A 26,053-nucleotide genomic window follows, 5' to 3' on the forward strand; every position below is an offset into this window, starting at 1 on the left:
TGGTGAGTGCTATGGACATACATAAAGCAGGGGGGACAGCGAATGCTGATGTATATATTCAAGGAAGACCTGCTCAGGTAACAGTGGAGTGACACCTGAAGGATGTAAAAGAGTAAACTATGCATTTTTCTGGGAGAAGAACATTCAAGGCAGAGGGAATACAAAAAGTCCAAGGCATGTGCATACTTGATGCTCTGAGGAGCACTGAGGCCAAGTTGCCCGGAGCTGCATGAGGAGGTGGGATATGGTAGTACCTGAAGTAGGACAGGGAGTCTAGGCCTGCAACTTTTAAGGACTTTGACTGCTCTGAGTGAGATGAGAAGCCACTGGATGGTTTTGAGCAGATGAATGGTAGGAGTTGACTTGTTTTAAAAATAATCATTCTGGCTACTTTATGGGGAAGAGACTGTTGGGATGCAAGGATATAAGGAGAATTTTTGTAGATGATAGCTTCAATCCAGGGAAGAGATGATGGTGGCTTGGAATAGGGCGTTAATAGTAGAGGTCAAAAGAGGTGGTCAGTTTTAGATATATTGTGAAGGTAGGGTCTACTAGATTTGCTAATGGATTGGATATGGGATCTAAAAGAAGAATCAAGGATGACTTCAGGGTTTTTGGCCTGAGCAACTAGAAGTATGGCATTGCCATTTACTGAGTTGGGGAAGACTGAAGGAGAAGCAAGTTTGGGAGGGAAGACCAAGAATTCAGTTTCAGATACGCTGAGTGTGAGCTTTAATTAGATTTCTAGATAGAGATGTCAAATAGGCAGTTTTATGAGACCACGGGGAGTGAGAACATCTAAGAAAGGAGAATGGTCCAAGGAAACTTCTTCCCCTTAAAAAATATGAGTGTAAAGCTAAAATCATAAGCAACTTTTAAGGCATAGATTGAAATAGTATAAAATGTGGAAAACCTCCCATACCTTGAAAGCTCACTTCAACTGCCTTCTGCCCAACTTAACATTTTAAAGATATTTTGATACATGCAAATCTAAGAAGCTCCAAGAAGCCTAAGAAAACCCCTTAGGGGTTACCTTGGCCCATGGGCCTCAAAAATAAGAAATTAAGTTTTTCAATGGCATAGCCATTACAAGTTTTATCTTAAATTTGCTTGAAATTTAAGAATACATTAAAACATTATAAAAAGAAATATAAAAAAGCGTTTTTTTTTTGTTTTGTTTTGTTTTTGTTTTGAGACAGAGTCTCACTCTGTCACCCAGGCTGGAGTGCAGTGGTGTGATCTCAGCTTACTGCAACCTCCGCTTCCTGGGTTCAAGCAATTATTGTGCCTCAGCCTGCCAAGTAGCCGCCAGTACAGGTGCGTACCACCATGCTCAGCTAATTTTTGTAGTTTTAGTAGAGACGGGGTTTCACCATGTTGGCCAGGCTGGTCTCGAATTCCTGGTCTCAAGTGATCCACCCGCCTCGGCCTCCCAAAGTGCTAGGATTACAGGCGTGAGGTCCTGCACCTGGCCTCTGAGTTGTCCTTTTATGACAGCTTCCAATTTTGTATTCGCTATGTCCAAAGTTGTATTCTTCCCTGAAAAAAGTTTTTTATATTCTCAAATATAGTATTATTATTCTCAGTCCGTATTATATATACAGTATAAATTACAGTATTATATTCCCAGTTAGACAAATACAAAATGCTGCATCTATATAGGTGGTATCAAGATTTAAAAGGATTTAAATCTTGCAAGTTATACTGGAAAAAATTCATATGGAAAGGAGTCACTCAATTGCTCATTTTGCATACTGCCAATACCTGAATACTGACTATCTTGAACAAAACTATGACTATTTGGATTAGTACTGTTTGATGGGCCCGACTCATTTATCATGCTGTTATCTGCACAATTGAAGTCAGATCCCTCAAATGCATCTGATTGTGAAACAAAAACAGTAGTATTGGAATTGGCACCTGCCGACATACTGGAAGAGGACATCTGATGGAGCTGTCTCAAGTCTCTTGGGTCTAACACTGAATTACATGAGGGGTTTTCAAGATTCATGCTGAGAAGTCTTGGATTATCCGTCTCTCCCATGCTATCATTGCTGGTTGTCATCATATTCACAGAACAATTAGACAGCATGTTGTGATCAGAAATACCATATAAGTCTGCTGGTGGCATGGATGACGCTTCCATTCCGACTATGTCATCGGCATTGTTATAAATGCAAGCATTAGAAGCATTTAAATCATTCCCAATAGGTATTCTCAGGAATGGTGGGATACCTTGCGAATTAGAAGGAAGTGTCCCTGTTGAAAAACTACTCAGTGGGTTTGTATTGCCTGAGCGTGGGGTGGTGTGGGCCACTGATGACCAGCTTGAAGAAGAAGGAAGAGGTGTCATTGAGGCATGATGTGACAATCCACTTGAGATGGGCCCAGGTGAGGGATAGTAGGATTCTGCTTGACTTGAAACCCCTGTAGGCATTTCTCTCACAACTGCATCATGAGAAAACAAGTTTGGTTCTGTGGGAGGAAAAATTTGTTTTACAAAATTAAAAGGAACAAAATTATAAAAAGTATTTCTAAATTAAAATTGCATAAGCACACAAATATATATAAAGAAAAATGTCAAGGAAACCAATGTAACATTTCAAATAAAAAAATGTAAAAAGCACTAAAATTATTACACGAATCCAAAATGAAATTCTGTAACATACATACCATTTTACAAATACAGATAAAATGATATTTGCAAGTTACTTTGGCATATGTAATTTCACTCCAGTTAAATATGAAAATCTAGTTTCTGAGGCTCTATAAAGGTATTTTTGAAAACTAAAAGATAAATATTAGAATTACAATTAATGGGACTCCAAATAGCCAAAATCATCTCTTACTGTCCACTTTTAGGAGAAAATGGAAGGATGGAGAAAACACTCATTAGGGATAAGAAAATATACATAACTTTTTTTTTTTTTTTTTTTTGAGACGGAGTCTCGCTCTGTCGCCCAGGCTGGAGTGCAGTGGCCGGATCTCAGCTCACTGCAAGCCCCGCCTCCCGGGTTTATGCCATTCTCCTGCCTCAGCCTCCGGAGTAGCTGGGACTACAGGTGCCCGCCACCTCGCCCGGCTAGTTTTTTTTGTATTTTTTAGTAGAGACAGGGTTTCACCATGTTAGCCAGGATGGTCTCGATCTCCTGACCTCGTGATCCGCCCGTCTCGGCCTCCCAAACTGCTGGGATTACAGGCTTGAGCCACCGCGCCCGGCCAGAAAATACACATAACTTTTAAGATATATTACGACAGAACTCTAAGAGACTATAAAATTCACAGTCAGAAAAAATCACAGAAAAAATTAATTCTGTATTTATTTACATATTATACAAATGCTTTATGAACTAAACCAGGAAAAAGCACTGATTTAAGAATGTACATGGGGGAAAAAGACTTCTAATTAGCCCTTGGTTGAATTATCTAAACTAGGAATTGGCAATTTTTTTTCTGTAAAAAGTCAGATTGTAAATATTTTAGGCTTTGTGAGCTATATACAGCCTCTGCTCGAACTATTCAACCCTGTTACCATAGTGTTAAAAAAAAAAGCAGTTTAGAGATAATATTTAATCAAATATTCATGGCCATGTTCCAGTAAAATTTTATTTATAAAAATAGGTAACTAACCAAATCAGTAACATTTTTTTCCATAACGCAATGTAACTAATAAAATCACTACCATATGAACAACATGTAATTTCTTGAACAATAAAGTCCAACACGATTGGTTTCTAACACAACCTTCAGAAGCCATGCTTAATTTATTCTATACTGAAAGCATGAAAAATTTGGAGAGAAAATTTTCAAAGAAGCAGTTATTCATTCCTAAAAATAGAATTCCAATATATTGTGCAAAGCACTGTTCCTTCTGATCACAAGAAATATGCTATAGGAAATAAAATACCTTTTTTGAAGTATCTTCCTTCTCCAAATGAACCGAGGAGACCAGGTCTTGGTCTCTCAGGAAAATTAACTGTTAGGATAAAGTTTTTCCATTATTAAATGGCATTTGAAAAATAACATTATCAGTTAAAATCTGAAAAATTGGCCGGGCATGGTGGCTCCCACCTGCACTTTGGGAGGCCGAGGTGGGTGGATCACCTCAGGTCAGGAGTTCAAGACCATCCTGGTCAACACGGCAAAACCCCGTTTCTACTAAAAATACAAAAATTAGCCGGGTGTGGTGGCACACACCTGTAATCTCAGTTACCCGGAAGGCTGAGGCAGGAGAACTGTTGAACCTGCGGGGGGACAGGTTGCATGCAGTGAGTTGAGACTGCCCCACCTGCACTCCAGCCTGGGTGACAGAGAGAGACACTGTCTCAAAAAACAAACAAAAACAAAACAAAAATAATAAAATTTGAAAAACTGAAAAAAGTAAATAAAACAAAACCTATTTAAATATGAATTGATCCAAAATATTCTTACCGTGATCCTGGCACAGTTTCTGGAAAAGCAGAGTTGTCTTTTGCTTCTTTGCTTTATTGCCATAAGTATCTGATTAGAAAGAAACCAGGAAAGCAGACAAAAAATTATAGGATTGTTTCCTCTCCTTTAATAAACAAATATTTTATTCACATATAGAAAATGTTTTCAATAAATACATATGTAATTTGGATTAAATAAGTATTATAGAATACGTCCCAAATCAGTAGTATCAGTAGAAAAGGATATTTTTCTCTTAGTAAAAAATTGTTTAAAGTAATCCCAGCACTTTGGGAGGCTGAGGCAGGTGGATCACTTGAGCCCAGGAGTTTGAGGCCAACCTGAGCAACATGGCAAAACCCTGTCTCCATAAAAAACAGAAAAACTGGCCGGGCGCAGTGGCTCAATCCTGCAATCCCAGCACTTTGGGAGGCTGAGGCAGGTGGATCACCTGAGTTCAGGAGCTTGAGATCAGCTTGGCCAACATGGTGAAACCCCATCTCTACTAAAAATAATACAAAATTAGTTGGGTGTGGTGGCACATGCCTGTAGTCCCAGCTACTCGAGAGGCTGAGGCAGGAGAATCACTTGAACCTGGGAGGTGGAGGTTGCAGTGAGCTAAGATTGTGCCACTGCACTCTAGCCTGGGTGACAGTGAGACTCTGTCTCAAAGAAAAACAAAAAACAAAAAAACAAAACAAAACAAAAAAAAAAAACAAAGAAATGCAAAGAGCATAAAGAAAAAACCCAACAGAAAGCTTCCAGGAAAAGAAACATAAATTGTGAATATACATAACTGTACTCAAATGAATCTTACAAGAAGATGTTATTAGCAGGACCACTTTAAGAAATATATAAATTATTACCAGCAAGATGTCATACCTTTTTCATCTGGCAGATATCTAAAATCCATAGATTCACTAACTTCCTGGTCAGAAGGTCTCCGCAACTGCATTTTTACTGTTACGGGTTCTGTGATGGCTTTGCAATATGGCGGAGTTTTGAAAACAATGGCTACTTGACGGTGTACATCAGCTTGTGAAAAGATGCCTTTTGCTTCCCAATCGTTCAACACAAAACGAACTTCTATGTCATCTAGTGAATAAGAAACCAAAAAAATAATAATGGGAAAACAAAGTAACTGCATCTATTAATCTAAAATTTTTTCTAAATTCAATGAAATAAATAAATACCTTTCTGAACTTTGTCGCAAAGTAGAAATATTTCATCTCCTCCTCTGACACTTCCACAATTCTTGTTTACACGACAAATCCTTAATTCTGCAGTATTTGGAGCACCTAAATAAAAAGGATTTTCAAAAAAATGAGTTGTTACCTTAGTAATATTTTATTCCTTTTTGCAGGGAAGAATTTGAGGAAAACCATATACAGAATAAAAGTTTTAGTGTATAGGTAAAGAACACTAAATACATTAATCATCTCTGTATCTGTCCACTTCCTTTCTAACTGCTTTACTTCAGACTTTGTGGGTTCATTTCTAGGTAATGACATATTCTCTAATTACATCTCCCTGCTTCTAAATTCTGATTCTGCCAGTCAATCCTATGCACTGTCACCAGATTAATCTTCATAAATCATGACCACATCTCTATGGCAATACAATTTTCCCTATGGCAATACATTTCCCTATGGCAATACAACTTTCATGCTTCCTATTATGTGGCCATAAGATTATATAATTATTCCTGGCATTTAAAGCTCTACATGATAAGGATACTCTGATCTACCTTTATAGCCCTACATCTCTCTATCCTTCTACACATAAAACAGGTATGGCCATACACCATTGGTGGACGTATATATAAGTCTATGTACACACACACACACACACACAGTATTTTGGGGGAAAGTTTCATAATCTTTTAAAATGAGATATATCCATATCCTTTGATCCAGCATTTGCCATGCAGTGAGCCATGATTACACCACTGCACTCCAGCTTGGGTGACAGAGTGAGACCCTATCTCCAAAAAAAAAAAAAAAAAAAAACCAATAAAATAAAAACATATACAAGAAAATATATTGCAGTACAGTTTGCTAGGCCAAAAAGAAAAAATGAGAAAAGAAAGAAACCAAATGTCTTGTAAGAGGGTAATTAATAAAATTATGATATAACTACATAATAAAATATGCTGCTACTGAAAAGAATAAGGTGATTGAAAGGAAAATGTTCAAGATATATGGTAAGAAGAAAGTTTTTAAAACAATCATCACTTATGATTTTAAGTTGCCAAAATTGTACTGTGTCAAAAATGATGATGATGACAATGTAGTTATGTATATATAGGAAGAAAAAACTGGTAAAATATGCACCTAAGGATAGTGATTATCCCTGGAGGATGAGATTAGAGAAGATTTCCTTTCTGTTATATATTTCTGTAATGCCTGGAAGTTTTCCTATCATGAATATATTGTTTTTCTAATTACCAAAATACTTTTAAGACTTAAACCATTACAAAAAAACAAGACTACAAATGTAAGAAAATGAAGTACTTACGGTTATCATAAATTGGGTTTGAGACAACAGGAGGAAGAGCAGTCGTCAAATTACCATGTTCATCAGGGAGGAAAACTTGAAAACATAGTCTCACCACATTGAGGTCACAATCTTCAATATCATTCAGCTGTTTTTCAGGGACTGAATAGTAAAAAAAAAAAAAAAAAAAAAAAAAAAAAATTTAAGAATGTAATAGTCACATAGACCTAAAGTCCTGCTAGGTCCTCCTCCCTGCCCATTATAGCCAATAACCTTGAATAGCATCCAAATCTGTACGAATACAAATAGGATAGTATACAAAGAATGCCTTGTATCATTCTTATCAAGTAGTCACTATCAAACAGTATTTGATAAATTATAGCCATGTTCAGGAAGTAACTATCCCCTCACCTGGGGATAATCCCAAGTTGACATTAATAACAAATCAAAGTTTTAAAAAAGAGTTGCAGGTTTGTACACAACAAAGAATGGCATTTACCCATTCATTCTACAAACATGTATTTGGTCCAGGTGCTGTATTAAGGACTCTGTAAATTATCTCCTAAATCTGTAAAAGAATTACTTTCATCCTCATTTTACAAATGAGGAACTGAATTTAATTAGCTTTTTTGAGATGGGGGTCTCACTCTGTTGCCCAGGCTGGAGTGCAATGATGCAATTTTGCCTCACCCCAACCTCTGCCTCCCAGGCTCAAGTGATCTTCCCATCTCAGCCTCCTGAGTAGCTGGGACTACAGGCACATGCCACCACGCCCAGCTAATTTTTCTATTTTTTTGTAGAGATGGGGTTTCACTATGTTGCCCAGGGTGGTCACGAACTCCTAGGCTCAAGTGATCCACCTACCTTGGCCTCCCAAAGTATTGGGTTTACAGGCGTGAGCCACTGAGCCTGGCCTGGAACTGATTTTAAAGAGAGGAATTACTTGCCCAAAGTTTCACAGTGGCAAGGTGGAAATGTGAACTCAAGTCATTAAATTTAGAGCCTATGCTTTTAAAAATTGAACTCTATTAGAAAATTGTACATATGTTATACATAAAAATGACATAAACAAGAATATCTACTAAAATGTGGATCAACATTTTAAGGATGAAATACCAAGAAACAAAAAAAGTAAGATAGCTAGTTTCCATAAGAAATTTTATGTGTAAATTTGTTTTGCTTAAAAATTTTTTTAATTAAAAATTTTACAGTTCTATAAAACTAGAAAAGCTCATGACAGAATATAGTATAATAGTTTGTTAAATTAATATTTGAACCAGAAATCCAGTTCCAAAAGAAAATATTGCCTTTTCAAATGCCATAAGCTAAAGCAATAAGTCATATTTTTAAAAAGCATGACATGCACATTATTTACACAACAATTTTACTTTGCAAAGTATTAAATTCTGAAACACTAAATTTAGAAACACAGTTAAGCCCAAATTCCTTATTTTACAGGCAATAACTAATAAAAATGATAATGTATTTTGTACTGTTTTTATTTAATGACACTGACAGTCTACGTAGCTATCACAACATTTAGAAGTATCCCAGTATTAGCATTCTTAGCCTAACCTTTGAAAGAGTGCATAAAAAAAATCTGTACTCTGTACAACTGAAAGGTCAAAATGTTATGATACCAACGCTTGGGTTACAGCAGCATACTCTACCGGCACTATTGTGTAGGCAATATGAGAGCTACCTCTTCAAAACCCATTTTTATAGCATTATAAATGTAGCATTCAAGATATTAGTGTCTATCAGTTGCAAAGATGAGTAATCAATATGCAAAAAAGATAAATTTGTAGCTAGATGTTCCTGATAAGTTAAAAAAAACCTATGTGAACTCTGTCAATGGATAAACCAACTGTGGTATAGTCCTACAATAGAATAAACTCAGCAATAAAAGAGAACAAACTGGCCAGGCTGGTGGCTCACGCCTGTATTCCCAGTACTTTGAGAGGCCGAGGTGGGCGGATCATGAGGTCAGGAGATCGAGAACACCCTGGCTAACACGGTGAAACCCCGCCCCTACTAAAAATACAAAAAATTAGCCGGGTGTGGTGGCAGGCGTCTATAATCCCAGCTACTCAGGAGGGTGAGGCAGGAGAATGGTGAACCCGGGAGGCGGAGTTTGTAGTGAGCCAAAAAAAGAAAAAGAAAAAAAGAACGATGGGGGTATATACCCCAAATGAATGTATCTCAAAACCATGCTTAGCAAAAGAAACCAGATACAAAACTATACTGTATGTTTCCTTTTTTTTTTTTTTTTTTTTTTTTGAGACAGAGTCTGGCTCTGTCGCCCAGGCTGGAGTGCAGTCGCCGGATCTCAGCTCACTGCAAGCTCCGCCTCCCGGGTTTACGCCATTCTCCTGCCTCAGCCTCCGGGTAGCTGGGACTACAGGCGCCCGCCACCGCGCCCGGCTAGTTTTTTGTATTTTTTTAGTACAGACGGGGTTTCACCGTGTTAGCAAGGATGGTCTCAATCTCCTGACCTCGTGATCCGCCCGTCTCGGCCTCCCAAAGTGCTGGGATTACAGGCTTGAGCCACCGCGCCCGGCCCGTATGCTTCCATTTATATGCAGTTTTAGAAAAGATTAAACTGGAGATTAATCTCCCAGTGACAGAAGGCAGATTAGTAATTGACTGAGGCAGAGGCAGGATAGGGAAATGAGTGAGAAGGGGACCAAGGAAATTTTAGGGGGTAACGGAAATGTTCCATATCTTGATTGTGGTGGTGGTTATGTGGCAGGATATATTCTGGTAGATTTTATTGCATCTCAATAAAAGTTTATTTTAAATATTTTTAAATATTACATAAAAGAAAAATAAATAAACTGGTCAATAAGCCAAAGTTTAAAAACATTTAGTCACATAATAGCTCTACTACAGGGAAGAAATTTTACCTACCTCTCAAAAAAAATCACTATTTATGAGATTTTGCTTTGAATCTTCTCAATGTGTGGAAATACAATTACTACTGCATCAGAATTACTTTCATCTCTGCACAACATGGTTAAAAACTACTGACAGGCAAGAACGACAGATACCCATTTTTACCCAATGCAAAATTCAGTGTAAGGCTGAAAACCCAGTTCAAAACTTCTTTTCTATAAAGCCTAACTTCATCCTCTGCAGTGGAAGGAATATTTCTCCTCTCTAAATCAGGGCAAGACTTGACCTATACCTTTCTTTTTTTTTTGAGATGGAGTCTTGCTGTCACCCAGGCTGGAGTGCAGTGGCACGATCTTGGCTCACTGTAAGCTCCACCTCCTGGGTTCACACCATTCTCCTGCCTCAGCCTCCCGAGTAGCTAGGACTTACAGGTGCCCACCACCATGCCCGGCTATTTTTTTTTTTTTTTTTTTTGTATTTTTAGTAGACAGGGTTTCACTGTGTTAGCCAGGATGGTCTCGATCTCCTGACCTCGTGATCTGCCCGCCTCGGCCTCCCAAAGTGCTGGGATTACAGGCGTGAGACACCGCGTCTGGATGACCTATATCTTTCTATGCACTTAAAAGTTTTTAAATCTTACATGATAATCATTTATGTATGCCTCTTCTATCATATTAGACAAAGTTTCAAATGAAGTCAGAAGGGGTGTCTGATGTATCTCCACTAGACATCGAACATAGTGGTTTACAAACATTTGATATTTATTATACATTTCCTCAATTAACATAAATGACTGAAGAAGTACTTAAAGGCCTATCAAATAACCAAACATTTAGATATTTTTTACAAATTACTGAAGAAAGCATAAAGTAAAAGTTAATAAAAAAGAAGTTCTACTTTTGGTAATGGCAGATGATAATCCATAAACTGGGACCAATTCACTCATAAGAAAGTGAACAAAATATGAAACAAAATTTCTCTAATGACATCAGAGAGTTAACAAGGTCATAAAAAATCATAGGACCAAGATAGAAGAGAAGAAAACCCACAGTTCAGAATGAGAGGCCACTTTTATCTAAATATAGCCTGACAATTTTCTAAGAGATGGTTAAGAAGATTGAGATGAACTCTCAATAAACTATGGGGAAAAATAAAGGAGTTAAGAGTCTGCCAAGGATGTGGGATCTGATAAATACCCAAGGCTTTGGGGGATTTGAGGTCTGGAAGAGCTATACCCTAGGAGTAAGGGTGAACTGGAAACATATCAGATTTCAGGGATGAAAGCCCATCTTCAAATAACCTAAATCATTCACTGATTTTAGGTGATCTGGGATTGCTAGTGTACTTGGCCACTAGCCAGAAGAAAATTTTCTGCAGGGAGATAATACTGTAGGCCTAAAATCTTTATACTTTTTCACAGAAAATGACTGGTATTTTATCTTAGATAATCAGACACATGAGGAGGCAAAATAAAATTTTTTTTTTCAAAAAAGAAAGCAACAGGCAATAAAAACACCATAAAATATCCAAATAATGAAGTTTTCAGAAACATAATTTAAAGTAACTATACTTAATATATTCAAGGAATTAAGATTGAGAGTTTACTGGAGAACTTGAAACTGAAAAAAAGGAATCAAATTCTAGAACTGAAAAATATAATAAATTGAGATGAAGAATATAATCAAATTTATCAAAAGTTTTATAGAAAATACGTTGTGTCTTGTCTTTTTATACCCCAAGGATTAAAATGTTTACCAACATAGTCTACCATAAATTTTTAAAGTGTTGATTCACTTTAAAGCCTTTAATCCATCTTCAGCTGATATTTGTATTTGATGTGAGGTAGGGAATCCAACTTAATTAAATAACTTTTTTTTTAAGCTTCCTTTCTCAAACATTTCCTCCTTTCCTCTTGATTATGGCATGCCACCTCTGTCATACATTAAAGTCGCATATTTCCTTAGCTCTGTTTCTGGGCTCTCAATTCTTTTTCTTTTTTCAATAATTATACATTTTTATCTTATAAAAATTGGGTGTAATATGTAGATTTAAACTGACAAAAATGTGTATTGAACAGTTCTGTCTTTTATAGCTTAAAAGAAAGATTTTGGAAGAAAATGAAATATCTCTTTTTGAAATGATTTATTTCTATTTTATAATACTTCTGCACAATCTTGCAACTTCAGAAGATCTTTTATATTTTTAATTTCAAATCTGCTTATACAAACAGTAAGTCTTCACTTAATGTCTTCTAGGATGATGTCTCTAGGTTCTTGGAAATCACAACTTCAAGTGAAACAACACTGTAATAAAACCAATTTTGCCATAGGCTAATCAATATAAACAAGAGTTAAGTTTCTACGGCAGACTTCTGGTCACAAAAACATCACTAAATTTATAAGCAAAGACCAAAACACTTGTAATATTAAATATTGAAATAAATCTGAGCCATACATACATTTAAGAAAGATTACTAAAAACAAGTTAAGATAATGATTTACCCAATTATTCTAGTTCAGGGTCACAGGTGATTGGAGTCTCTTCGGGGCTCTCAATTCTACTCCAATTAGTCAATCTGTCTATCCTTATCCCAATATGACACTGCCTTAATTAGTATTAATACTTCTCTCTGATGAGGTCAATTTCTCCTCACTGTTCTTTTTCTATAAAGTATTCTGTTCCTGTTTAGAATTACCATATTTTTTTTTTTTTTTTTTTTTGAGACGGAGTCTTGCTCTGTCACCCAGGCTGGAGTGCAGTGGCCGGATCTCAGCTCACTGCAAGCTCCGCCTCCCGGGTTTACGGCATTCTCCTGCCTCAGCCTCCCAAGTAGCTGGGACTACAAGCTCCCGCCACCTCGCCCGGCTAGTTTTTTGTATTTTTTTTTTTTTTTTTTAGTACAGATGGGGTTTCACCGTGTTAGCCAGATGGACTCGATCTCCTGATCTCGTGATCCGCCCGTCTCGGCCTCCCAAAGTGCTGGGATTACAGGCTTGAGCCACCGCGCCCGGCCAAGAATTACCATATTTAATATGGAATTGCATTGAATCTATTTATCAAGTGGGAGAAAATGACTTTTTTTTCTTTTTGAGACAAGAGGTCTTGCTCTTCACCCAGGCTGGAGTGCAGTGGCATGATCTTGGCTCACTGCAACCTCCACCTCCCGGGTTCAAGTGATTCTCCCTGCCTCAGCCTCCTGAGTAGCTGGGACTACAGGTCCATGCCACCATGCCCAGCTAAATTTGTATTTTAAGTAGAGACAGGGTTTCATCATGTTGGCCAGGATAGTCTCAATCTGTTGACCTCATGATCCGCCCACCTTGGCCTCCCAAAGTGCTGGGATTACAGGTGTGAGCCACCATGCCCAGCCCAGGAAAATGACATTTTTACAACATTACTATTAGAGAGCATGGAATATCTCTCCATTTATTTAAGTATTCTCTAAGATATCATAATAAAATTTTATAATTTCCCCTAAAGAAATCTTGATTATCATTTCTTTGTTTCTACATACTTTGTATTTCCTGACAATATTTGCTTTAAGGATGTTTTCTAGCTATTTGCTGCTGAGGTATGGAAACATGACTGACTTTTGTATACTAATTTTACATCCACTAACCCTTTTAAACTTTATTTTTTATTCAGTCTCCAAAAAGACTGTCAAAAATTGCCAATGCTGACTATACTGAAAGTCATGACATTAGGGTATTAGGAAAAAGTTTTCAATTAACAATAACCACTCCTGAGATAAACCTCACTTGGCTATAGTGTCAATGTGCAAAGCTCACTCTTTTAAACTTATTTGAAAAATCCATTTATATATCTTTTGGGTTATCACTATAATAATTTCAAATAATTACAGTTTTATTTCCTCATTTTTCAATCCTATGCCTCTACTTTTTGGGGGAGTCTCACTGTACACTGGCTACAATGCTCACTGCCCTGGCTATGATCTTCACTACAATGTTGAATAGAAGTGGTAAAAGTGTGCCTTGGTTTCTCATTCTTAACTTCAAAGTGAATGCTTCTGATATTTCTCTTATTTAGGATAATGCTTACTGTAAGTTTTTTAATAGATACATATTCTATAATATAAAATGCAGTGTTTTATTCTGTAAAGTGAAAACTGATACTCAGTTTTGTTTGTTTTGTTTTGTTTGAGATGGAGTCTTACTCGGTAGCCCAGGTTAGAGTGCAGTGTTGTGATCTTGGCTCACTGCAGCCTCCAGCTCCACTCCAGGGTTCAAGAGATTCTCATGCCTCAGCCTCCCAAGTAGCTGGGAATTACAGGCGTGCACCACCATGCCTGGCTAATTTTTGTATTTTTAGTAGAGACAGGGTTTCACCATGTTGGCCAGGCTGGTCTAGAACTCCTGACCTCAAGTGATCTGCCCACCTTGGGGCCCCATAGTGCTGGGATTACAGGTGTGAGCGGCCATGCCTGGCCTGATACTCAGTTTTAACATTTGCAAAAACTAACGGAAGGAAGCATGAGACCAATAAAATGCTCTCAAATTCCTCTTAAACTAGTTTAAAATTTCACTTTGTAGTTAGTCAAAAGAATGTAAGGTAATAACTATTCTCCTTCCTTTTTATGTGTGTGTGTGTGTGTGTGTTTTTTTTTTTTTTTTGAGACGGAGTCTCGCTCTGTCGCCCAGGCTGGAGTGCAGTGATGCGCTTGGTTCACTGCAAGCTCTGCCTCCTGGGTTCACGCCATTCTCCTGCCTCAGCCTCCCAAGTAGCTGGGACTCCAGGCGCCCATCACCACGCCCGGCTAATTTTTTGTATTTTTAGTAGAGACAGGGTTTCACTATGTTAGCCAGGATGGTCTTGATCTCCTGACCTCGTGATCCAACCGCCTCAGCCTCCCAAAGTGTTGGGATGGCAGGCGTGAGCAACCGCGCCCAGCCCCTTCCTTTTTATGTTAAATGTTTAATCTACCTTTAGAAAGAAATATCACTCCTTTAACCCTAAAATCAGGTGTGTAATGAGAATTTCATTTTTAACCAAGAAGATATTATCATGCTACATTTCTTTCATAAGCAGGAATTAAATTTTTAAAATCAATTATGATATCTACTAGCTCTAGAAGTGTAACATTTCTAAAATTCTAATACCGTCAAACACTACTAAAATAAATAACAAGGCAAAAATACACAGCATATGGAATAACAATTTTTTTTTTTTTTTTTTGAGACGGAGTCTTGCTCTGTTGTCAGGCTGGAGTGCAGTGGCACCATCTTGGCTCACTGCAACCTCTGCCTCCCAGTTCAAATGATTCTCCTCCTGCCTCAGCCTCCCAAGTAGCTAGGACTACAGGCGTGCACCACCATGCCCAGCTAATTTTTGTATTTTTAGTAGAGATAGGGTTTCACCACGTTGGCCAGGATGGTCTGTATCTCTTGACCTCGTGATCCGCCCATCTCGGCCTCCCAAAGTGCTGGGATTACAGGCATGAGTCACTGCACCCGGCCTGGAATAACAATTTTAAGAACTATGTCTCAGCCAGGCAAGGTGGCTCATGCCTGTAATCTCAGCACTTTAGGAAACTGAGGCAGGAGGTTCACTTCAGCCCAGGAGTTCAACACCAGCCTGGGCAACATACGGAGACCCTGTCTCTACAAATAATAGAAAAAAAAATGAACTAGGTCTCACTTAAGGAAAAATATAGAATTTAGTTATAATTAATTTACATTTTTGTTACTTAAAAAGTATATAAACTATCCCATATATATAATAATAAAAGCTGACATTTAAGTGTTCATGTGCCAGGCAAACGGTAAAGATGCCAGAAGTATACTAGAAGTATATCATTAATTTACTCAATCTTTCAACATACTTATTGAGTATCTATTATGTGCTACCTCAGTAAAATGTTAGATACAAATATGAAAAGACAATGCCTGACCTCAGTGAGATGAGTATCCGGATGAGAAATAGATACATAAACTGAAATTATATAATGCAACATGAAAAATGTTATAATGGAAGTATGCTCAAGGAATACTGAAAGCAAGAAAGTACACAAGTTCTGCCTAGGGTAATGAAAAAAAGGCTTCAAAAACTCTGACTGCAATGAAGAAAGGACAACGAAGTACATATGAGCCAGTTTTTTCAAGCTTTAAGTTCTCAGTTGTAAGGAAAGGCTTTTTCTTGTATTAGACCAGACTTCAGAAATAAGAATCTATGTTAGACTACTTGTCTTATTAAACTGAATTCCCTTTCAGACTACTAAGTAATGTAGTCTTCCCAAACTCAACTGTATAGCAGCCTTTTACTCTCATAACGACTCAAGATTCTCTTCGTGGGAAAATAGTAAAATACCTAATAAAACTTAATTGCAAATTCTTTATTGTCAAAATCAATTTTATTGCACAAAATTTAAAATTTAATATAGAGTTTAGATATTCTATGGAGTTTAATTGCCGCATACGAGAAATCCTAACATTTCATTACCAAAACACGTAACTAGAAAATGATATATAATTAAAAATTTTTTGGCCAGGTGCGGTGGCTCACACCTGTAATCCCAGCACTTTGGGAGGCTGAGGTGGGCGGACCACAAGGTCAGGAGATGGAGACCATACTGGCTAACATGGTGAAATCCCGTCTCTACTAAAAAATACAAAGAATTAGCCGGGCATGGTGGTGGGTGCCTGGAGTCCCAGCTACTTGGGAGGCTGAGGCAGAAGAAGGGCGTGAACCCGGGAAGCGGAGCTTGCAGTGCACCGAGATGGCGCCATTGCACTCCAGACTGGGCGACAGAGCGAGACTTCGTATCAAAAATAACAATAATTTTTTTCAACTTTTGCAGTTAAGAGTCCTCTACAAAGTCTAACTGCCACTCTTGTTCTAGCTAAGTACACACTGTTAAAATCTGACATTGGAGTCTTTAAATTCCTCACCCAAGTTAGACTTTGGCACATATTAAACAATTTGAATAATCCTTTACTTGAAGCCTCAAATTTGACAGTATTAAACTGCTTTATGTCCCCTTAGATACTGTTCCTTAGTTTTAAAGAACTAATGACAAGAAAGATACAGTCCGGCCTTAAAACACACTAACTGGGGAATCTATTGTGTGCAGGCAGAAACTCAATAGCTCAAAGCACTTAGCTGAGAAGATAGAGATTTATATAACAGTAAAACAAATACATTGTTTAGGTGCCAAAGTGAAATGGAAACAAGATTCCATCACAGACCCTGTCCACAATGAGCATGAAATTAATATTTGAAGACAATTCCTGAAGAATCAAATGATCTAACAGATAACACAAAACTTTCAAATGATTAATTGCTGAGTATACAGTATAATTAGGAAGATACTACCTCAGACTTAAGAGAACTGAGAAGGCTTTCGGGGCATCTCAGATAAGGAAAACAACTGTGATATTTTTGGTAGAAAAGTACAAATAAGACATGTTCGTCCATTTATTCTTTCAACATTTTTTTGTTTGTTTGTTTTGTTTTTTGAGACGGGGTCTCACTGTTATCTAGGCTGAAGTGCAGTGGCATGATCTGGGCTCACTGCAACCCAGCCTGCTGGGCTCAAGTGATCCTCCCACCTCAGCCTCTGGAGCAGGCTGGGACTTGCAGCAAGCACCACTATACTCACCCAATTTTTTGTAAGACGGGGTTTCACCACATTGCCCAGGCTGGTCTTGAACTCCTAGACTCAAGTGATCCAACCACCCTCGGCCTCCCCAAGTGCTGGGATTACAGGCATGAGCCACCGTGCCTGGCCCTTTAAACACATTTTAATCAAGCTTCTTTCATGTGCCAGAGATACATGGAAGACAGATCTCATCCTCCAGAATTTCATGATTTAGTGAAGGAAAAACATGTAAACAAAGTTATAGCAAACCATATTAGAAATATATACAGGATGGCCGGGTGCGGTGGCTCACGCCTGTAATCCCAGCACTTTGGGAGGCCGAGGCGGGTATATCACAAGGTCAGGAGATCGAGACCATCCTGGCTAACATGGTGAAACCCCGTCTCTACTAAAAATACAAAAAAAAATTAGCCGGGTGTGCTGGCAGGCACCTGTAGTCCCAGCAACTCAGGAGGCTGAGGCAGGAGAATGGCATGAACCCGGGAGGTGGAGCTTGCAGTGAGCCTAGATCTCGCCACTACACTCCAGCCTGGGTGAAGACTCTGTCTCAAAAAACAAAAAAAAAAAAAAAGAAAGAAATATATACAAGTACTGGCCAGGTACGGTGGCTCATGCCTGTAATCCCAGCACTGTGGGAGGCTGAGGTGGGCAGATCACCTGAGGTCAGGAGTTCAAGACCAGTCTGGCCGTGGTGAAACCCCGTCTCTACTAAAAATACAAAAAAAAATAGCTGGGCGTGGTGGTGCGCACCTGTAATCCCAGCTACTCAGGAGGCTGACGCAGGAGAATCACTTGAACCTGGGAGACAGAGGTTGCGGTGAGCCAAGATTGTGTGTGTGTGTGTGTGTGTGTATATATATATATATATATATATATATATACACACATACATATATATACAGGTACTTTGGGAAAACAGAGTAGAGGTCAGGGAAGGCTTTAAAGAGGATGTGATCCTTAAACTTGGAGGATGAGTAAGAAAAAATCACCAGGCAGATCAGGGTATTTCATGCAAAGGAACTGCATGTATAAAAGCACAGAGGTAAGAAAGAACATGGCTCTTCTAACGGTGCAGATAGTTCAGAATGGCAGAAACAAGGTATGCACTCAGTGGTAGAGGAAGGTGGGGTAGGAAGCTGAGGTACAGAATGAAAGACAGAATGGAAAGCAAGGCTTCCAGATTATGAAAGGCTTTAAATGCCATACTTGAGAAGCTGAATTCAGCATGTAGATCAGATCAAAGTTTCTCAAAGTAGACTCTGTGGATCACTTGCATCAGAATAATCTGAGATAGAGATTTTCAAATTGTAGTTTGGGAACCACTGATTGTAAAATTAATTTAGTGGGCTGGGTAAGCACTAACAAAGCAAGAGAGAAAGAAAAAGAAGGGAAAGGAAAGATACAGAATAGAATAGAGTACACTGCATGTAGTAGGGTGATATGGTTTGGCTCTGTGTCTCCACCCAAATCTCATCTTGAATTGTACTCCCATAACTCTCATGCGTTGTGGGAGGGACCCAGTGGGAGATAATTTGAATCATCAGGGTGGTTCCCCCATACCGCTCTCGTGATAGTGAATAAGTCTCACGAGATCTGATGGTTTTATCAGGGGTTTCTGCTTTGCATTTTCCTCATTTTCTCTTGCTGCCGCCATGTAAGAAGTGCCTTTCACCTCCTGCCGTGATACTGAGGCCTCCCCAGCCATGTGGAACTGTAAGTCCAATTAAACTTCTTTTTCTTCCCATTCTCAGGTACATCTTTATCAGTAGAGTGAAAACGGACTAATACACAGGGTATCGTTGTCCTAAGGGTGTGGTGTATGTATATATATTGAGCTGAAAAGTAAAATCTATTTCTTACTGTGGGTCACAGTCAAAGAGTTAAGAAATACTGATCTAGATGTTTGTTAAAATGCAGATTCCCAGCACACCTGTCTTTCAAGTCACCTGCTTGGCCCTCTTCCAAGTGTACTTTTCTTCCTTTCCTTCCTGCTCTAAAGCTTTTTAATAAACTTTCACTCCTGCTCTAAAGCTTGTCTCAGTCTCTCCTTCTGTCTCCTGAGGAGGCAAGAATTGGGGCTGCTGCAGACCTGAACAGATACTTCTGGCTGCTAACATACTTTGGTGCCATGTGACTCGGATAAGCTATTATTTTAAAAATGTTTTTTAAAATGCAGATTCCCAGGACCCATACCAGCCCTATCAAATTAGTGGAAGTGAGGCCTGAAATCTACATTTTTAACAAGTACTAAGATATTCCTATGCATATTCAAATTGAGAACCACTGAAGTGCTCGGGAAGGAATGAGTGTTTTAAAAACAAGTAAACAACAACAGAAAACATAAATAGTGGGAAGGATTAACTGGCAGGATTGTTCCTTCCCCAAATAAATATTCATCCAGGCAGCATGGTAGAGCTGTTAAAAGCATGACCTTAGAGCCAGGCTCCCTGTGTTCAAATCCTAACGCTACCACTCATCAGCTATATAACCTTGAACAAATTACTTTCCTTTTCTTTGCTTAGAGACAGGGTCTCGTCCTGTCGCCCAGGCTGAAGTGCAATAGTGAGAACACCGTTCACTGCAGGCTTGACCTCCCAGGCTGAAGCAGTTTTCCTACCTCGGCCTCCTGAGTAGCTAAGACCACAGCTGTGTGCCACTGCATCTGGTTAATTAAAAAATTTCTTTTGTAGAGATGGGGTTTCACCATATTGCCTAGGCTGGTCTCAAACTCCTGGGCTCACGCAATCCTCTCCACCTTGGCCTCCCAAAGTGCTGGGATTATAGGTGTAAGCCACCGTGCCTGGCCTACTTAATTTTTTTTTTTTTAATAATCAATTTTGTTTTTTTTTTTTTGAGACGGACTTTCACTCTTGTTGCCCAGGTTAGAGTTCAATGGCGCGAACTCAGCTCACCACAACCTCCGCCTCCCGGGTTCAAGCAATTCTCCTGCCTCAGCCTCCTGAGTAGCTGGGATTACAGATGTGCACCACCATGCCCGACTAATTTTTTTTTTTTTAATTGAGACAGAGTCTCGTTCCGTCACCCAGGCTGGAGTGCAGTGGCGCAATCTAGGCTCACTGCAACCTCCACCTCCTGGGTTCAAGCAATTCTCCTGCCTCAGCCTCCCAAGTAGCTGGGACTACAGGCGCATGCCACCACGTCCAGCTAATTTTTTGTATTTTTAGTAGAGATGAGGTTTCACCACGTTGGTCAGGCTGGTCTCGAACTCCTGATCTCGTGATCCACCCTCCTTGGCCTCCCAAAGTGCTGGGATTACAGGCCTGAGTTAACTTTTCTATGCTTCCATTTTCTTATTTATAAAATTGAGTTAATAATAGTACCTATTTCGTAGGTTGTTATAAGCATTAAATGAAATAAAATAAAGCACTTACTATCTACCAAGAACTATTTTAAGTGCCATTATGAGTATTCACTATTAATTATCATGCCTGAGTCAGGCTCAGTGGCTCATACCTGTAATCCCAGCACTTTGGGAGGCAGAGACAGGTGGATCACTGGAACCCAGGAGTTTGAAACCAGCCTGGGGAATACGGCAAAACCCATCTCTACAAAAAATACAAAAACTCTTGCTGGGCGTGGTGGGTAACACCTGTAATCCCAACACTTTGGGAGGCTGAGGCAGGAAGATCACTTGAGGTCGGGAGTTCAAGACCAGGCTGGCCGACATGGTGAAACTCTGTGTCTACTAAAAATACAAAAATTAGCCAGGCATAGTACACGTCTATAATTCCAGCTACTCGAGAGGCAGAGGCACGAGAACTGCTTGAACCCAGGAGGTGGGGGCTGCAGCGAGCTGAGACTGTGACACTGCACTACAGCCTGGGTGACAGAGTGAGATTCTGTCTCAAAAAAAAAAAAAAAAAAAAAAAAAAAATTAGCTGGGCATGGTGATGCACACCTGTAGTCCCAGCTACTTGGGAGGCTGAGGTGGGAGAATCACCTGAGCCTGGGAGATCAAGGCTGCAGTGAGCTGTGATCACACCACTGCACTCCAGCCCAGGCATCTCAAAAAACATGCCTGATTCTGAACTGCCAAAACTAAGAAAAAGGAACTCCACAGACAGCATCCTCCTTTTTAACCCTTTATCACTGGAGTCAAGGAACCTGTATATGAATCCCAGGTCTACCACTTATATTTGCAGCATGATTTGGGACAGTTAAATAACAAAAGCCTTGGTATTCTCTTCCATAAAGCAGAATTGTTCCAACGATTAAATAAAATAGTGTACCTAAAGCACTAACGTTTACTCCCTGACATACAAGAAGTGCTTAATAAATGACAGCTATCACTCATAATTTCCTTGTTTTATATTGCATCTAGACTTATCTGCCTCTTTAATTTAAAAGTCTGGCCTATTAATTTGGCAATGAATCACAATTTTAAATGAGCATACTCGACCCAGAAATTTTCCATTTCCAAAAATTTATCCTAGGGAAATAATCACACAAGAGCTCAAAGTGTATGTTCAGTGGAGCTTTTAAAACAAAATGAAAACAACATAAATGTTCATTAATAGAAGACTAAATAGACCGGGTGCAGAGGCTCATGCCTGTAATCCCAGCACTTCAGGAGGCCGAGGCAAGTGGATTGCTGAGCTCAGAAGTTCTGAGACCAGCCTGGGCAACATGGTGAGACCCTGTCTCTACAAAAAATACAAAAACTAGCTGGGCGTGGTGGTGCGCCAACTACTCAGGAGGCTGAGGTGGGATGATCGCTTGAGCCCAGGATGTCAACGCTGCAGTGATCTGTGATCACATCACTGCACTCCATCCTGGGTGACAGAACAAGACTATCTCAAAAGAAAAAAAAAAAAAAAGATGACTAAATAAACAAATTATGTTCTACCCAAACAATAAAACACTCTATTAAAAAAAATAAAAAGATTTGTAAGTACTGACACGGAAAGTTTAAGGTATATTCCTGAGTGGAAAAAAATGAAGGAGTAGAATAGGATATATAGCATGATTCCTTTTATATAAAATATGTATTTCTACATATAACTAAATATGTATAAAGAAAATTCTAGAAAAATATACGTCAAACTTAATAGCAGTCTCCCCTGCTAAGGCTGGAAGGGAAGAAGGGGACTTTTGCTTTCAGCTTTATATTAAATAGTATGAAAAATAAAACCTAGAGAAAAGAGATGCAGATCTTATGGCTCATAGAACAGTAATTATCTGTGAATATATTCCTTAAATTACCAACATAGCTCTTAAATTATTTTTATACATCCAGGAAAAATACAAACCACCAGTATAAGGATGTCTTAAATATGACCAAGAAATATATTCTTTGAAAATATTATAGTCAATTAATTCCTGACTTCTGCATATTTAAGTAGCTGCAGAAGACTTCAGAATGGAGGCTGCTCTAAGTATAGGATGCCAGCACCTACTGTGGTAGTACTTATCTACTCAAACAATACAGAGAGCTTACAAGTAACAGTCAGGGAGTATTAAGTATTTATACCTATAGCACAAGGCAGATAGTACCATAAGTATACTTAATAAATGCTATCCTCAATAAAATTCACTAAACAGTAGATAAACATACACACAAATACGCTATGAAAATACTCTGTGTGATATCTATTATCTCTATGCTTCTTCTTCCACATTGGGATTAAATCTTACTGGTGAATATACCCTTGAACTAAATGCACTCCAATACCTTATAAACACAGTGCCTATTTAACATTCAAAAGGGGGAGAGTATGTTGTCAGCTGGAAGTGGCATAAGGAAGGCCACATTCAAAAAGGATCACAACATTTTGAAGTTTTATTATATAAACAGTGATACTCTCCAACAATACCAGAAACCTCTGCGTGCCTAAGATTTTTTTTCAACAACTGTGAAGAAACTATTTTAAATAGTATACTTCATTCCTCAGATACAGGTATAAGTTAACAAGTAGAAAAGTAAACACAGAACTTAAAACACAGGTTCAAGATATAAACAGCTGGGCACGATGGCTCACGCCTGTAATCCCAGCACTTTGGGATGCCGAAGCGGGTAGATCACCTGATGTCAGGAGTTCGAGACCAGCCTGGCTAACATGGTGAAACCCCGTCTCTACTTAAAATACAAAAATTAGCTGGGTGTGATGGTGGGCGCCTATAATCCCAGCTACTCCGGAGGCTGAGGCAGGAGAATCGCTTGAACCTGGGAGATGGAGGTTGCAGTGAACTGAGATCGTGCCATTGAGCTCCAGCCTGGTGACAAGAGCGAAACTCCATCTCAAAAAAAAAGGGTGGGGGGGGGGAAGAAAAAATAAATAGAAATCAACACCCAAATAAATAGAAATGATTTTATCAAACATACTTACCATTGAATGGATTGATTCCTGCCTTTATTCTTGAAATAATAGCTTCTTTTACTTCTTTTTTCTTCACACATCGAATACCCAGATTTTGGAAACTAGGAGGAAAAAAACAATATTCAAAACTGCATTATAAACACATGGAATACTGCAAAAAGCAAACATAGCAATACTGAAGTTATCATGCTGTCAGCTGGACATACCAAAGCATGAATGTGCTTCCAATTGCCCTTAATAAAGATCAGAGAGTAAGAAGTGGGGTTATGTGGCTGGGTGCGTGGCTCATGCCTGTAATCCCAGCACTTTGGGAGGCCAAGGCGGGTGGATCACCTGCGGTCGGGAGTTCGAGACCAGCCTGACCAACACGGAGAAACCCCATCTCTACTAAAAATACAAAATTAGCCAGGCATAGTGGCACATGCTTGTAATCTCAGCTACTCGGGAGGCTGAGGCAGGAGAATCGCTTCAGAGGCAGACATTGCAGTGAGCCGAGATCACGCCATTGCGCTCCAGCCTGGGCAACAAGAGCAAAACTCCGTCTCAAAAAAAAAAGGAAGTGGGGTTGTACTTCTAAGAACTGTTAAAATGATATATACTGTATCATTTTAACATACAGTGTTTTACAATTACATCTTACTAATATGCCTATGTCAAACATACCAAAATATAGATTAACAGTAAAGCAATACCAAATGGTAAAATTTACCTCCCAAATTCGGAATCAAATCAATAAAGTCTGTATGGTTGATAACACAAAGCAAAAGCTGTAAAAAGATGTTCACAGGTTGGAGCTCACACCTATGTTTTGCTAGGCCCACAAAAGTGTTGCCTATATTTTTAAAAATCTGCACAGATTATCTACATTTAGAAATCGGGTAATTACATATGAACATCTGGATTTCTGGCTTCTCTTGTACATGTTAAAGACCTGGCAATACTAGGTTGGCACAGAAACAACAGGCTAGGGACTGAATCCCATGTATGCAGGGCTCTTCAGTTTGCTACAGTGCCTGTTAGTCCTCCCACACTTGACCCACACCACTCATTTATGCTGTTTGCCTAGCTCCACGGAGATTTGCTTTTTGAGCCCTGAATTCACTGTTACTAGCAGTAGAATATGTTTTGTGCTATATAAAGTTATAGCCATTCATCATAAAAAATTACTAAAATTTTTTATTAGAAAGAATTTTAATGCTAACAATAATATTTAACAAGTTTCAAAATGTCATTTATGAAAAACTTCCCAATAGCTACAAATATTACTAATTTGCATATGTGTAGCATAGATGATGGTGGGGGGAACTCCCCCACCACCATCAGTCATACTTGTTCCCACATGGAAAAACCATGACATCAGTAAAATTGGGTGGGTGTGAATAAGGAAGCAAAACTCAATTAACTCAATTATAATAACATTACTATTGTTCAAACTTCACATGGCACTTGCAACCAGAGGCTACTTTGTCTGCCTGTCTCCATGCTCATGCTCTCTTATGTTCATGCTCTTCACATTCAATACACTTACAATTTTGCTAGCACCTAAATTATCTCACATTTCCTTCCTCTGCCTCCAATAACTACAAAAATAAATCTTAAAAAAAAAATTTTTTTTTGAGATGATCTCACTCAGCCACCCAGGCTGGAGTGCAGTGGCACCATAACAGCTCACTGAAACCTCCACCTCCCAGGCTCAAGTGACCCTCCCACCTCAGTCTCCTGAGTAGCTGGACTACAGGTACATGACACTGTACCCAGCTAATTTTTGTATTTTTCTAGAGTAAGGGTTTCACCATGTTGCCCAGGCTGGTCTCAAGCTCCTGGACTCAAGCAATCCGCCTGCCTCAGCCTCCTAAAGTGCTAAGATTATAGGGATGAGCCACTATGCTTGGTCAGCTAAAGCCTGAATTCGTAATCCTTTCTTGAAATCTAGGAACTATAATCCTCTTCCTCAAAAGTATTCCACTTCTTTGAAAGATTCTTGGTTTGATTCTTTTTCTTTGGCAAAAGATTTTATAGAATTCTTCATATTAATACATTTATATTACTTCATTTTGTTTCATCTGGATAATCTCATATTTGACTGCTAGTCACAGAATATTAGAGGTGGTGGTAATTTTTGAAATTCTGAAATGAAGGATCAAGAGATTGTTTGAATCAATTATTCATTCATTCATTCACAGACATTCAACAAGTTTTGGGGTTCGTACTATATACCAAAAACTCTCGTACTATATACCAAAAACTCTGCAAAGTAATGGGGATATACAATCCCTTTCCT

General features: G+C 38.8%; 1 protein-coding gene and 1 non-coding gene across 4 annotated transcripts in view; both read right to left on the bottom strand.

Moving 5' to 3' along the window:
• Positions 1–720: 720 nt before the first annotated feature.
• The window catches only part of REL (REL proto-oncogene, NF-kB subunit), a 43,409-nt gene continuing 18,076 nt past the window's right edge, over positions 721–26,053 (bottom strand). For 2 of the 3 annotated variants that reach the window (XM_010377509.2, XM_030920539.1), the window contains exons 4-10: positions 23,782–23,873; positions 6,946–7,086; positions 5,622–5,726; positions 5,311–5,523; positions 4,432–4,500; positions 3,908–3,976; positions 721–2,475 (exon numbers count right to left, since the gene is read on the bottom strand). In XM_010377509.2, coding sequence (XP_010375811.1) covers positions 1,700–2,475; positions 3,908–3,976; positions 4,432–4,500; positions 5,311–5,523; positions 5,622–5,726; positions 6,946–7,086; positions 23,782–23,873 — 1,465 coding nt within the window. In that variant the 3' untranslated portion in view covers positions 721–1,699. The remainder of the gene's footprint in view (positions 2,476–3,907; positions 3,977–4,431; positions 4,501–5,310; positions 5,524–5,621; positions 5,727–6,945; positions 7,087–23,781; positions 23,874–26,053) is intronic. The other variant, XM_010377526.2, reaches the window with a different exon arrangement.
• On the bottom strand, positions 13,465–13,604 carry LOC115894492. The gene has a single exon (XR_004054597.1). It is a non-coding gene; the product is annotated as a U4 spliceosomal RNA (small nuclear RNA).

The sequence above is a fragment of the Rhinopithecus roxellana genome, chromosome 17 (genome assembly GCF_007565055.1).
Source record: "Rhinopithecus roxellana isolate Shanxi Qingling chromosome 17, ASM756505v1, whole genome shotgun sequence".
NCBI classification, from domain to species: Eukaryota; Metazoa; Chordata; class Mammalia; order Primates; family Cercopithecidae; genus Rhinopithecus; species Rhinopithecus roxellana.